We start from the raw sequence: 12,559 nt of genomic DNA on the forward strand, positions 1-12,559 counted from the left end.
ACCCTGCCGTTTCAAAAATCGCGGTTTTTTCCTCCCCAAAAAATGCTGCCACCTCCGCACTGATATGCTTCCCACAGGGAAAGAAATTCCCTGCTGTAATAATGAGTGTTAAAGCCCAGGTACACCCAGGGCAGTGAACCTCCGAAACACACTCAGCCTCCAGCAATGTGAGCCCCCCAAAACAACCCAAGGCTCCAGAGCTGTAAGTTCCCAGCCAAATGTTTCTACACCCCCAAATTTCCCTTTGCAAGGCACAGTCCCCTTTTTTTTTTTTCAAAGGAAAATGGGTTTTTGAACCCCTATAAACCAGAAAAAATACCTTTCTGCAGGTGGTCCCTCCTAAATGCACATGCAGGTAGAAGCTCTGGGTCACACTGGGAGCTGAGGGCTGGTTTTCCCCACATGCTGCCCCAAAGGGTCTGTGGGGTGAGCGTTCCCAAATAAAGCCTCCTGGGACCATTGCTACAGCTCACCCAACCTTCTGTGGCAGCTTCACAGCACCAGGGACAGGCAGAGGTGGGAACCCTCCATGCAGGGCCAGGCTGGGGCAGGGACCTGCTGTCTCCACAGCAGAGATTCACACAGAAAAGCCTGAGGCTGGGAGAGGCCCTGCCAAGATGGGGCTGAAGGAGGATGGATTAGCCCTTGGAATGAGGATGGCCAAGGGGAAGGGGCCCTTGTGTGAGCTGCTGAAGGAGTGAGTGGTGGGCTTTTTGGAAACAAGTCACTGCTGTCCGTTTTTAGCCTTATTATGATAGAATAGTGGAATAATGTGCGTCAGAAGGGACCTTAAAGCTCTGCCAGTTTCACCCATAGGCAAGGCCACCTAAATCAGGTTGCTCCAAGCCTCATCCAACCTGGCCTTTAACACTTCCAGGGATGAGGCAGCCACAGCTTCTCTGGACAACCTGTGTCAGTGCTTGGCCAGCAGAAGGTCCTGGGGCATGTAATGACAGTGTAAGAGTTTAAACAAGTTGTACGGCTGCATGATTGCTATTTGCTAAATTCTTATCAGCATCTCCTGTCATGGCTGAGATGGAGTCAGTCTCTTCTACCATGTAACACACTACAGGACAAGGGAAACAGGCTTAAGTTGTGCCAGGAGAGGTTTAGTTTGGGTATCAGTGAAAATTTCTTCACAGAAAGGCTTGTTGAACAGCCTGTGGCACGGGCTGCCCGGGGCAGCGCTGGAGTCCCCATCCCGGAGGGATTTCAAAGCCGCGCAGATGTGAGGGCATGGCTTAGCGGCGGCCTCGGCAGTGCTGGGGAATGGTCAGAAGGGATGCGGGAGGGCTTTCCCAGCCTAGAACACGCCGTGGCTCAATGACCGCCACCCATGAGGCCGCCGGGACCCCTGAGGGAGCCCGGCCACGGCCGCCCCGCCCGCCCCTCGCGGCGCGCGCAGGCGCGGGGCTCGCCCGGCGGGGGTCGGAGTGCGCAGGCGCGGGGGCGGCGCGGGCCGGTGCGGGCCGGGACGATGGCGGGGCCCAGCCTGCGGCCGCACGTGCACTGGGCGCAGCGGCACCGCGAGCTCTTCCTGCGCGTGGACCTCAGCGACGTCCGGGTACGGCCGCGACACCGGGGGACACCCGCGGGGGACTCACCTGCCGGGGGGGGGGGCAGACTGACATGGGGACACCCCGGGGGTGACACCTGGGGAACGCTTTGCGGGGACACCTGTGGGGAATTGGGTGTGTGGGGGGGACCCCGGGGTAAATCACCTGCGGGACACCTGGAAAGACTCGCCTGCGGGACACCCGCGGGGGAGACTCACCGGCGGGCGGGGAACACCTGCGGGACCCCCAGGGGTGGCTCACCTGCGGATCCCCCCGGGGACAGCGGCAGCGGGGGGGTCTCGCAGCGGGGCTCGGCGGTCCGGGGAGGGCCGTGCTGGCGTGGGGGCGGCGGGACCCCCGCGGGTTCGTGAGCTTCCAACTAACGCGTGTTCTCCCTCCGCAGAACCCGGACATCACCATCACCGATAATGTCCTGCACTTCAGAGGTAGGGGCTCCATCGGGGGGGTCTCAGCCTGGCCCCGACGCCAGGCCTGCCGCCGTCCCAGTTGTCCCCATCGCGGGGTGCCTGGTTCCCATCAGTGGCAGGAGCCACCGGGCTGGGCACGTTCAGATGTCCACAGACCTCTGTGTTCCAGCCCTGGTAACCACAACAGGCCCTATCTTATCTAAGAAGAAAACCCCAACCTCCCCATATTTAAATATCAGTGGAATTTCTATATATCCTTCCCATCCCGGGCCAGCCAAACCCCAGAGATAACTCACAGCAATTTTTCCTTCTGGTGTGCAATTCTTATCAAGCCTCCACATCAGGAACTAGTGCTCCATTTGGAAACTAAAGCAGATCTCGCCCTGAAAGATGGGTTTTTTGCAGCTGGACATCTGCACATTCCAGCACCATGGAATTTTTTAAGATGTCTCATTAGGAGCTGCTGCCTCCTCGGTGAGCCGCAGCCAGGCCATTTGATAGGAGGGTGTTGCACATCGTGTTCTCTTCAGGATCAGTTTACAGCGTGGAAGGGTGGGAATTAAACACAGTGTGCAGTTTTGGAGCCCTTCCGGGGACAGGATCAATGTGGGAGATGACAAATGAACCCTGAGAAGTGCCCTTCTGCTGCTGGGAGGGACTCCCCACATCACCCTCCTACACACCCAGCAGCACCCATCTCCCTGGGTGCTGTGTTGTGCGGAGGCTGGATCCCCCAAAGGCAGGAGATTTTCTGCTGGGTTTGAGTTATCCATGAGCAACCTTTTCATCCCCTCTTTTGGGAATTTGACACGCTGGCTTCCTGCAGCAGGGACCCTTTTCCAGCGTGATGCAGACTTGCAGCAGCTTCAGCTGCTGACTCCTGCATCTGCCCCTCCAAGCAACATTTTGGTGTCTTCCCTGTTATTGTGTGGTTTCCTCTTGGCTCTGAGGAAGGCTGGAAGAAAATGCTGTGAATAAGTGCTGAATGTTTCTGTGTACAAAGCATCCTTTGCAGGTGGAGTGTGTGGAACCTCACACTGTCAATTCTTGTCTTTTAGCCCAGGGTCACGGTGCCAAAGGAGACAACATATATGAATTTGAGATCGAATTCCTGGAGCCAGTCGAGCCTAAAGTAGGTATTTTTACTTCTCTAATTCTTGCAAAGAAAAAAATAAATGTTGAAGAACTTGAAAGGGAAATGGCTCTGCATAAAGTTCCCAATATACTGTTTAAATTTTTCTGTAACAGCCAACTGTGTGGCAGTCCTGTGTGCCATTGTCTTGTTTTAATGCAAATCACCTCACTGGAGCTGGTGCTTACATGGACCAGCTTTACTACATACTTGCTTGTCACTTGTTACCCAGCAGTTTAAAGTTTTTTAAAGGATTTAAAGCAGCAAAACAACAGGAGCATCTGGTAATGTGTTGTCTGATGCAACCTTGACTGGAGGTCAGGGGAACATTGTGCAGTTAATGTGATGTTTCATGGCTTCTTTTGTAGCTGGACAAAAGAAGAGAGTCAGGAGAATTTGTGTTTCTGGCTTGAGCAGATTTCTTAGGTTGTGATATGTTGTGGCTCCTGTTGGAGAAGTCTTTCCTTAATTCCAGTTGCAGTCTGAGTGGAAAGAGCTTGGCTCAAAGAGCCGTCCCTCTTTGTCACTCACAGGTGGCTGTGAGGTCTGTCCCTACCTCTCAGAGCTGTTAGGGGCACAGGAGAACTTGGGCTTTGCTCCTGGGGCACGATTTGTGCTGCTTATTCCTGGCTGAGTTTGGGATAGCTCCAGTCCGACCAGGAGCCACCGTTCAGCTCTGCTCTTCGTCAGGGAAGGAGAAGGGAGGGAAACCATCGGAGGGGGAATTTCCAGGCTCTGTCAGCAGGCATGTTTCTGGTGTGGCTCCTGCCAGGTGTGGTATGGCAGACAGTGAACAGCTCTTGGTTCCAGGGTCTGGTCACTGCCTTATCATCTGCCTGGCCCACAGTGTGGGAGAGGTGCCTGTCTCTGCCTGTGCTGGCAGACACTGGCTCTGCTGTGAGCCAGGCCTGGAAGGCAAGTCCTTGCCTCTGCAGAGCAGCCTCCTTCCCAAAGCTGTCACTCTGAGTCACTGTGGAGGGATTGGAGAACAGACTGAACTCTGTAACTACAGATGGTCAGGACCAGGCAGTATCACAGTCCAGGTTTTTCTCCTTTGGTTTTGATGTGTAGCATGAGTTCCCCTTGCTGGTGCCAGCAGTGAGAAATGGAGCCTGTGGCAGGCAGGGATGAGGTGTAGTAGCTGTAAATTACAGCTGCAGCCTTCAGATGTCTGAGGAGCATCCAGCCAGCCTTGACAGAGCAGAGCTGGTGTAATGTGCTCAGTTAGGAGTGCAGCTCGTGCAGCAGTTTCAGCTGGTCTGACAGGCAGTGCCATGTGGATCAGCCTCAGTGGTCAGAAGGGCTCCAAGGTGACAGTGCCATGGGCTCCAAGGTGACAATGCTGTGGACTGTAAGGATGGAGAGCTTCTGGGCCGCCACTGTGCAGGTGGAGAGGCCTTGTGGGGTGGCAGTGACCACACTGCCTGCTCTGTCAGCTCACCTTATCTCCAGGCATTCCCTAAGGCTCTTAGCTCCTTCTCTAGGTGCAGCAGGTGTCACATGGGGTCCCCTGTTTAGACACGTAGCTGTGGCTGCTGGCAGTGTTATTTTTACTGCTGGCTAGAGGAGGTGGGTGGCTCACAGTACTAAGTGCAAGAAGGTATAAAGCCAAGATCAGGGGTTCTGTCTAAGAAGGCTGGCACTGGGGTCTCTGCTAGCTCTGTGGTGGGATGCAGTGGTGCTGTGATATGGGCAGGCTGCTCATCAAATTGTGCAACCATCACAGCTGCCATCTTCAACTGGACTGCCCTTTGCTTCCATGCCTTGGGTGGCAGAGAGACGTTTGTGCTGCAGTGGTTGTGTCATCCGTGCCTCCTTGATAAGGGGAGCTTGGGTATCAACTCAGCCTCAGAGCTCGTTTCATCGGACTGTTGGTGATGTGTCTGCCCCCAGCCTGTGTGCAGGATGACCCAAAGGCAGCTGAACATCACTGTGCAGAAGAAGGAGAGTAACTGGTGGGAGAGGCTGACCAAGCAGGAGAAGCGCCCGCTCTTCCTGGCGCCCGATTTCGACCGCTGGCTGGATGAGTCGGATGCTGAAATGGAGCTGAAGGAGAAGGTGAGTCCTGTGGGCACCTGGAGCTTGTGCTGCCACTTACAAAGCAAGGACAGCTGTTCTCCTGTGCCTGAACCTGCATTCTTCATTTACCAGGAGTTTTTGGCATGCTGATTGTTATTGCTGTTCTATACAGAGCTGGTTAAGTGGTTCAAATTGTAAGCAGGAATTTGGAAATAGGCACATTTCTGGTTAGAACTGGACCTGGAGGCTCCTTGCATGTGCTCCTTGCCCAGTGTGCTGATCCATAGAGGATCATGTCACTCTGCCATGTGGATCCCAAAGGAGTGAATCCTGGACATTGGCTGGCTGGGAAGCAGGGATTGCTGAGGCTTTCCTGAAACCCCGGCTGGCCCTGCTGGTGCATTCCCACCATCTGGTGAGCTTGAGCAGCTTACTGTGGTGGGGAGGTGCAAGATGGACTTGAAAAAGGCTTGAACAGACCACATTCCTGCAAATCCCTTTTACAACAAACACTGCCCTGTTCCCCTCTGCAGCCATGAGCTTAGCACGGAGCAGAGAGGGGCACTGCAATGCCAAGGCCCAGGAGCATTGGGAAGGGCAGGCAGAGAACCTGGGCTGGATGTTCTCTGTTCTCTTCAGGTTGCTGGTGGGTCCTGTAAGAAACAGCACAGTCATAACTGAGAATTAACACAGAAAGCAGTGGCTTTTTCAGCACAAGCATCTAATTACTAGAACAAACCACACGGTGAGGGCAGGATAACTGGTTAACACCCTCTGGCTTTCACTGTACTATAATTTCTGGATGATGAATGTCCTGTTTTATGCTTGTGAAAATTTAAACCTAGCTACTGGCTGCTTGGCTGAGTTTTAAACCTACCAGCTTTGCAGTAGTATAGTTAACAAATCACTTGCTAATTACAGTAAGTCTTTAAAACCTTATCCTTCATCTTAAGGAAGAAGAAAAGATTAACAAAATGAAAATAGAATCCAGAGTCCCAAAAGACCGTAAGTAACTGCATCTTTTTAGTGGGTAAAGTGGGATTTAGAAAGTTTGTTCACACTTTGTGAACCTTGACTCTCTTAAGGAGCAGTTTTGAGTGGCTCGGTGTGTCTTGGAGGGGGATCTTTGTATTGTATTGTGAACTATTAGAAATTTAATAAAAATGGACTGAAATTTCCAAGGAATGTCAAAAATCTGACCAGCAAGTATTGAGTTCTGGCAGATGATGGCAAAAGCAAAACCCCCAGTGCACCCAACAATGCTTTTATCACAATCAAGAACTTCCCTTTTCCTTATAAGCTTTATTCTGAGAAAGCCTGGTTTGCTGCTCTATTACTATTGTACTCTGCTCACCTGATGTGTTTATTATTGATTTTAGCTTTCAAACACCTGAAGAAGGGCTACCTAATCATGTATAATCTTGTACAGTTTTTGGGATTCTCTTGGATTTTTGTGAACATGACAGTACGACTGTTCATCTTAGGAAAAGGCAAGTAATGAACACTATTTTATTTATATTGGAGGGTTTGAGTTGATTTTCAGTGTTGTTTTTAAGACTTTTTAAATAGCAAAATCTAAAGGGAGACATATTTAGGAACTAAACCTTGAATGCATTGCCAAAGAGCACAACAAAAGCCTTTCAAAGGTCATCCTAGTGTCAAGGGCAGGAAAATACTGTCCCCTTTTAAGTCACAGCTGTGTACTCTGTGAATGATACTTGGATCACCTCTAACAAAATCAGCTGAAGCAAAATGTCTCGCTGACTGCAATGTCAATGTTTTTGAAAATGATCTGGACAGAATATTTTGTTTTTGAGGCAAGAACGATCCATTCTGTTGAAGTACAGCACTATTGCCTTTTTTGTAAGGCAGTTACTGAAATAGCTCTTGATCCTTCTGTGTGTGAAATGGAGCAGTGTTTCTGCCCCAGCTGCTGTGAGTTCAAGATAAGGCCTATAAAGAACTTATGTAATTATGCATCATGTTTTTCTCAAATACAACTAGAATCCTGTTATCACAAGCTGTGCTGCTGCACCACCTTCCTGAGCATGGAAATTCATTTGTTCTCTAAAATGGTTGGTTTCCTGTGTCTTACAGATTCCTTCTATGACACATTTCACACTATTTCTGATATGATGTATTTCTGTCAGACCCTGGCATTAATGGAGATCATGAATTCACTAATAGGACTGGTCAGATCACCGCTGATCCCTTCTGTAGTGCAGGTTGTGTTTTTAAATTCTTCTCCCTACTCTTATGTTTAAAGTAAATGTTTATTTTACACAAGTGTTGAGACTCTCCTAAAGTAAGTGATGCAACCTCACTGGCACTGGACTAGAGGATTTCTTATTCATGAGACAGGAATCCATGCTTCCCAGTCTTGGCTGTGACAGGCTGTCTCTCTCCTTCCATCACCTGGGTAGGGAGTGCAGGACAGCAACAGCAAGAAGCTGATCAAAGTACATGATTTTGATTTGGTGCCAGTGCCCTTTTTATCCTGGTTGTGGTTGTTGCGCATAAAAATGAGGATGGGTGATTTGAGACTGGATCCCTTGGATTGTACCTAAATACAGGGCAAGATGCCTACTTGTGAGAAGCAGGTCACAGCACAGCTGTGAGTTAGTTGTGTGCTCAGATGTGTGAGGAGTAGATATCTTGTGTTTCTGACAGCAAGGACTCGCCCTTCCTTGTGATGAAGAGTGAATGTTCCTTAATATGTTTTTCTTTAATAGGTGTTTGGAAGAAACTTTGTTTTGTTTGTTATCCTTGGAAGCTTGGAGGAAATGCAGAGCAAACCTGTGGTGTTCTTCATATTTTATTTCTGGAGTATCACTGAGCTGTTCAGGTTGGTGGGATTTTCCTCCTATCAAGTGTGCACAGAACAAAGTGGTTGTTCCCAATAACTCTATAAAGAAGATTTTGATCTTTGTATTTTTTGGAAGAGTTGGCCCCAGAGGAGAAGAGCTCCTTGAGTCATGGACTGTTCACAGCCTTCCTTCATCTGCCAAAAGCTAAGGCAGGGCTGGAGTCTGAAAGTGATACTGCCCATATTTTTTTATTTCTTTGGTGCTTTGAATTTCCATTGTTAAATGAGGTTTTTATCTTTGAAAAAAAGTATTTTGAAAGGTTTATTAGGCAGCCAGGCAGTTGCCTTCATCCCTGTTCAGAATGGCCTGAGCCCTGTAAACTGCCCAGTAACTGTGTGCCCATCATCATCCACAGGGACAATGCCTTGAATATTCTTGTGTCATTTGGGAATTGTGTTGAGCACACAGTGTATATACACAGGACTAATTCTAGTAGTAGTTTCCATTTTAAAGTGTTTGTTTCTCCTCACACTGTAGGTATCCCTATTACATGCTTTCCTGCATTGGAATTGAATGGAAACCACTCACCTGGCTCCGTTACACTGTCTGGATCCCTCTCTACCCCTTAGGGGGCTTGGCAGAAGGTATCTCCTTAAAACAGTTTACTAAATAATGAATTCAAGGCTAGGAAAATAACTCGATTTCTTTTTTTGGCAGCTGGACTTAAAATAGTAGAATAGAACAACAGATAAATAGATTTGCTTTGAGGTGAACCAAATACAAGCATTTTGTCTTTCATACTGAATCAAATACTATTTTCAACTTGATGTGAAGTCTTCCTTTTGGAGGAAAGACTCCCTTTCTGGAGGGGGAAGGCAACGACAGGTTGCATGAACAAATGGAACAAGAACAAGCTGCACAGGATGCCAGTGCTCACTTCCCTCTGCTGAACCAAAGCTTTGTCTGCTGGGCCTGACTTGCTCAGCCTGGCCTGGGTTCACACCGGCTCCCAGGTCCTGATATTATCTTGTAAATGACTGCAGAGGACAGGCAGGGGCTTATTCCTGTGTTGCAAACCTGTGCCTGTGAGCCTGGAGGAGCTTTGGGCATTGCCCAACACAGAGCAGGGGGAGGAGTGTGCCTGTTTCATTGCTGGGGCTATTTCTGGATGGCAAATCCTGCTGGCACAGGCCCTGGGGCTGCAGCTGTGCGTGAGAACAGAGTCTCACCAGGAAGGTTCCCTGCTGCACCCCCTCAGCCAGGTGCTTCCCACCCTACTGCATGTTCAACACCTTCAAAATTGCTGTCATTAATCAGCGCTGGCAAATTAGAAGGGACTATGCTGAAATAGTTGGTGTGGGCTGCGTAATTATATATTTTATCTGTGCTTGGTAATGATGGTGACCTTCTGCTTTCAGCTGTCTGTATTGTTCAATCCATTCCAATCTTCAGTGAAACCGGGAAATTTAGCCTGGGATTGCCAAATCCACTGAATGTCACAATCCAGTTTCCATTTGTGCTTCAAATATATCTTATAGCCTTGTTTTTAGGTAAGTATTTAATTCTCTTTCTCAATATTGAAATAAAAAGGCCAGTTTCCCCTGAATAACTTGATTTTTCAAAGAAAATGAAATTCCTGCATCTTGGGGACCATGGCAACACAAAATTGCCTAAGGTTAAGCATTATTCTTGAGAAATGTTCATGTAAATTTGTCAGTGATGGAGTGGAACACACCTCCAATGAGCTCTGATTAGCCCTCCAAAAAGGTGATCTTGGGAACAAATTAGCAGCGTAAACTTGGGTTAAAGGAATAATTTTTACATGTATTTATAACTATAGTATACTTAGTTTCACCCTTTAGGGGGTATTTGAGCTTTGGAATGATGTAGTGGCAATATAAACATAATTTCAAATTAAAATAATTTAGTGAAATGTTGCAATATAATCACAAATGCAAGGTGAAGTCATGTTTTTCCAGGAGACAATATAGAACTCTCTTTAAATAGTATATTTAAAGAAGAAAAACTGCTTGAGACATAGTTGGTTTCTGTTACACCTGTAAACACAATTTATCTTCCTCCTACCCACACCCACCTTGGGTATCCACAACTCACCACAATCTAACCCAGAATTTTAAACTGAACTTTCACTAGATTTCTCCTGCTCAGAGACATTGCTTAAAGCCACCCTTCAGTTGAGTTTCACTCTGAAATACCTGGTTCATCCTCCTTAGCTCTGCACAGCTGGTGTCACAACTTCTTAAAGGTGACAAACAAACCGTCTAAGCAGCTCTTTACCAACAGCCTGTGCAGCAACTCCTGCCTCAGCCAGCAAGAAAACACTTGAATTAGCTTTCACTGCTATACACACCCCTAAATAATTTGTTTTGTTATGTGGTGGTTGGGTTAGTTTGGTTCTGTTATTTTTCCTTTAGATTTGGTACAGCCATTTAGCATAAAAAGATGCAATGATGTCCTACCTAAACACTTCCTTCTTTTCCAGGGGTATTTGTAAACTTCCGTCACCTCTACAAGCAAAGGAAACAGCACCTTGGACCAAAGAAGAGAAAGATGAAGTGAAGCAGGACTGCAATGCTTTCTTATCTCACTTGGGGACAAGATAAGCCTCTAATTCTTACGGTTTTACCCACTGTAATGCAAGAATTTTGTAAAATGAAATGACCACGCTAGATTTCATGATTTCATAGTGAATTCAGGTAACGTTCCCTTATACTGGATTTTGTTCCCTTTCTATCATCTATGCATGGCATTTACCATTGAACATTTAAACTTGTATCCTGTCAACCAGCATATTAGAAAGAAATCCTATTATCTGCATATGATATGCTTATAATCAGTGGAGCAGCACTAACTAGAAATAGTGTTTATCTTTTCATTGGAGATTTGCTCTTTCAATATTGCATGCAGATAGGGCTTCTGATGTGGGATATGCTTTTAGCTGGCCTGTGCTGTTCCTGGGAGGCACCTTGATGGCAGGAGGAGGCACAGTCTGAGGCCACTGTGCTGTGTTTGGGTGTTTATCAACAAACTTGCTCAGTATATTCCCCCCATTTTCTTCTGCAGCATTATTGATGGTGCAGAATGAAAACTGGAAGTAGCTAATGCTGATTTAAATGCTACCAACTTAGTCTCTTTCTAGTTGAGCCTTAACAGAATAGGAGCTCTGTGTGGACCATAGCAATGTGTATTCCTGTAGCAACACATCCTGTCCAGTCATTAGGGAAAGGAAGCTGCCACTGAGAGTAGAAATGCTTTCCTGGTTGGTAGAGCAAGCACTGAAATGTAACAAAACAAGGGAACATAGGTACCAGCTTTCCCTGGCACGTGGACCCCAACAGAACTCCAACCCATGCAAAGGGAGAATGTGGAATTCTCATGGGAGATGGGGCCCCTCTGATCCGTCCTGGCAGGGCTGTGGCTCCTGTATTTACAGCCTTCAGCAAAGTAGCAAAGTCACTTTTCTACCTGCATTTAGAGGTGCAGCAGAGAAGTTGGTGTGTATGGTTTGACTGGCTCCTGGGGGGATGGAACAGGGGGTCAAATAAACTGTATTATTTAGATAGCACATATCAAATCTTAGTAAGGGAGGTCTCACACAGGGTTTGAAGGACCCTTTTCTCTTTGCTTGCTTTAACCACCACCACCAAAGTGAAGTTCCCCCCACATTTCAGGTCATCTGCTGTCTCACCTGGCAACCTCTGCCTCAGCTGACTTTATTTCAGCATGTCCTTCTTCACACCGAGCCTCCCGTAGCTGATCCCAGATTCCTCTGGCCTCCTTAACCCAGCTTAGAAATGTACAGAAAGTTTACTTTAAACTGTACTGTGGTTATGAACAGGCTGTTTCCCAACTGCCACTGCCCCAAGGCACTGCAGAGCAATGCCAGCAATCCAGAACAGACACAAGCTGAGATTAGCTTAGTGCCATGTTACCATTTATCTTTTTCTATTGTAAAACAATAAGATCCCTCCAAAAAATTATTTTATATATATTAAAAGTAACAAACAGCAGAAGGTTTGTGATATGGACCCAGTGCTTGTTACTGTAAATGAAATAGTGTTATAAGGAGACTTATAACAAAGAAGCAGTACAAGCTCCACGCTGCATTTCACAAATTGTGTTCTGTCAACAAGAGGCGTGATACAACTTCTCTTTGGGAGAAGCTCAGCCTACTTTACTCAGGAGAGTTGAGCACTATTTACACAATATTTCACTTAGCACACACTGTACCTATGTTTGAAGTATGTAAAAGGGTTGAATTAGCTGAGTAAAAGAACAGCAAGCATCATTTTCATACTTTAATTTCTTCTCTGGGCATTTAAACCTCTGTTATGAAATCCATATGTATTCATCAGTGAAATTGTGGTACCTAGTGCAAGCTGTCATGGATCTTACACTACTGAATTTTAGTCCTTCAGAAAGAATGTGTTTCTATTAATAAATATTTACAACCAAATTTTGTTTTAGTTCAGTTGTTTGTTCTTTCAAATTATACAACTTCTCAGGAAGTTGTATAATTTGATATTTAACTTGAGATAAACAGCTGGGACCTGAACCTTCACCAGGTCAGTGTTTTGGGCCACACAGCCTGGTTGC

At 47.1% G+C, this 12,559-nt stretch overlaps 1 protein-coding gene across 1 annotated transcript; it reads left to right on the plus strand.

Moving 5' to 3' along the window:
• The first annotated feature begins 1,451 nt into the window (after nt 1-1,451).
• HACD3 (3-hydroxyacyl-CoA dehydratase 3) lies at nt 1,452-12,419 on the plus strand. The gene is made up of 11 exons (XM_053954589.1): nt 1,452-1,564; nt 1,960-2,002; nt 3,043-3,116; nt 5,010-5,174; nt 6,089-6,140; nt 6,515-6,625; nt 7,233-7,360; nt 7,868-7,980; nt 8,480-8,586; nt 9,361-9,492; nt 10,446-12,419. Exons 1-11 carry the CDS (start codon nt 1,478-1,480, stop codon nt 10,520-10,522), a joined length of 1,089 nt encoding a protein of 362 aa, XP_053810564.1. The 5' UTR covers nt 1,452-1,477; the 3' UTR covers nt 10,523-12,419.
• The last annotated feature ends 140 nt before the right edge of the window (nt 12,420-12,559 follow it).

The sequence above is a fragment of the Vidua chalybeata genome, chromosome 13 (genome assembly GCF_026979565.1).
Source record: "Vidua chalybeata isolate OUT-0048 chromosome 13, bVidCha1 merged haplotype, whole genome shotgun sequence".
In the NCBI taxonomy this organism is placed as follows: Eukaryota; Metazoa; Chordata; class Aves; order Passeriformes; family Viduidae; genus Vidua; species Vidua chalybeata.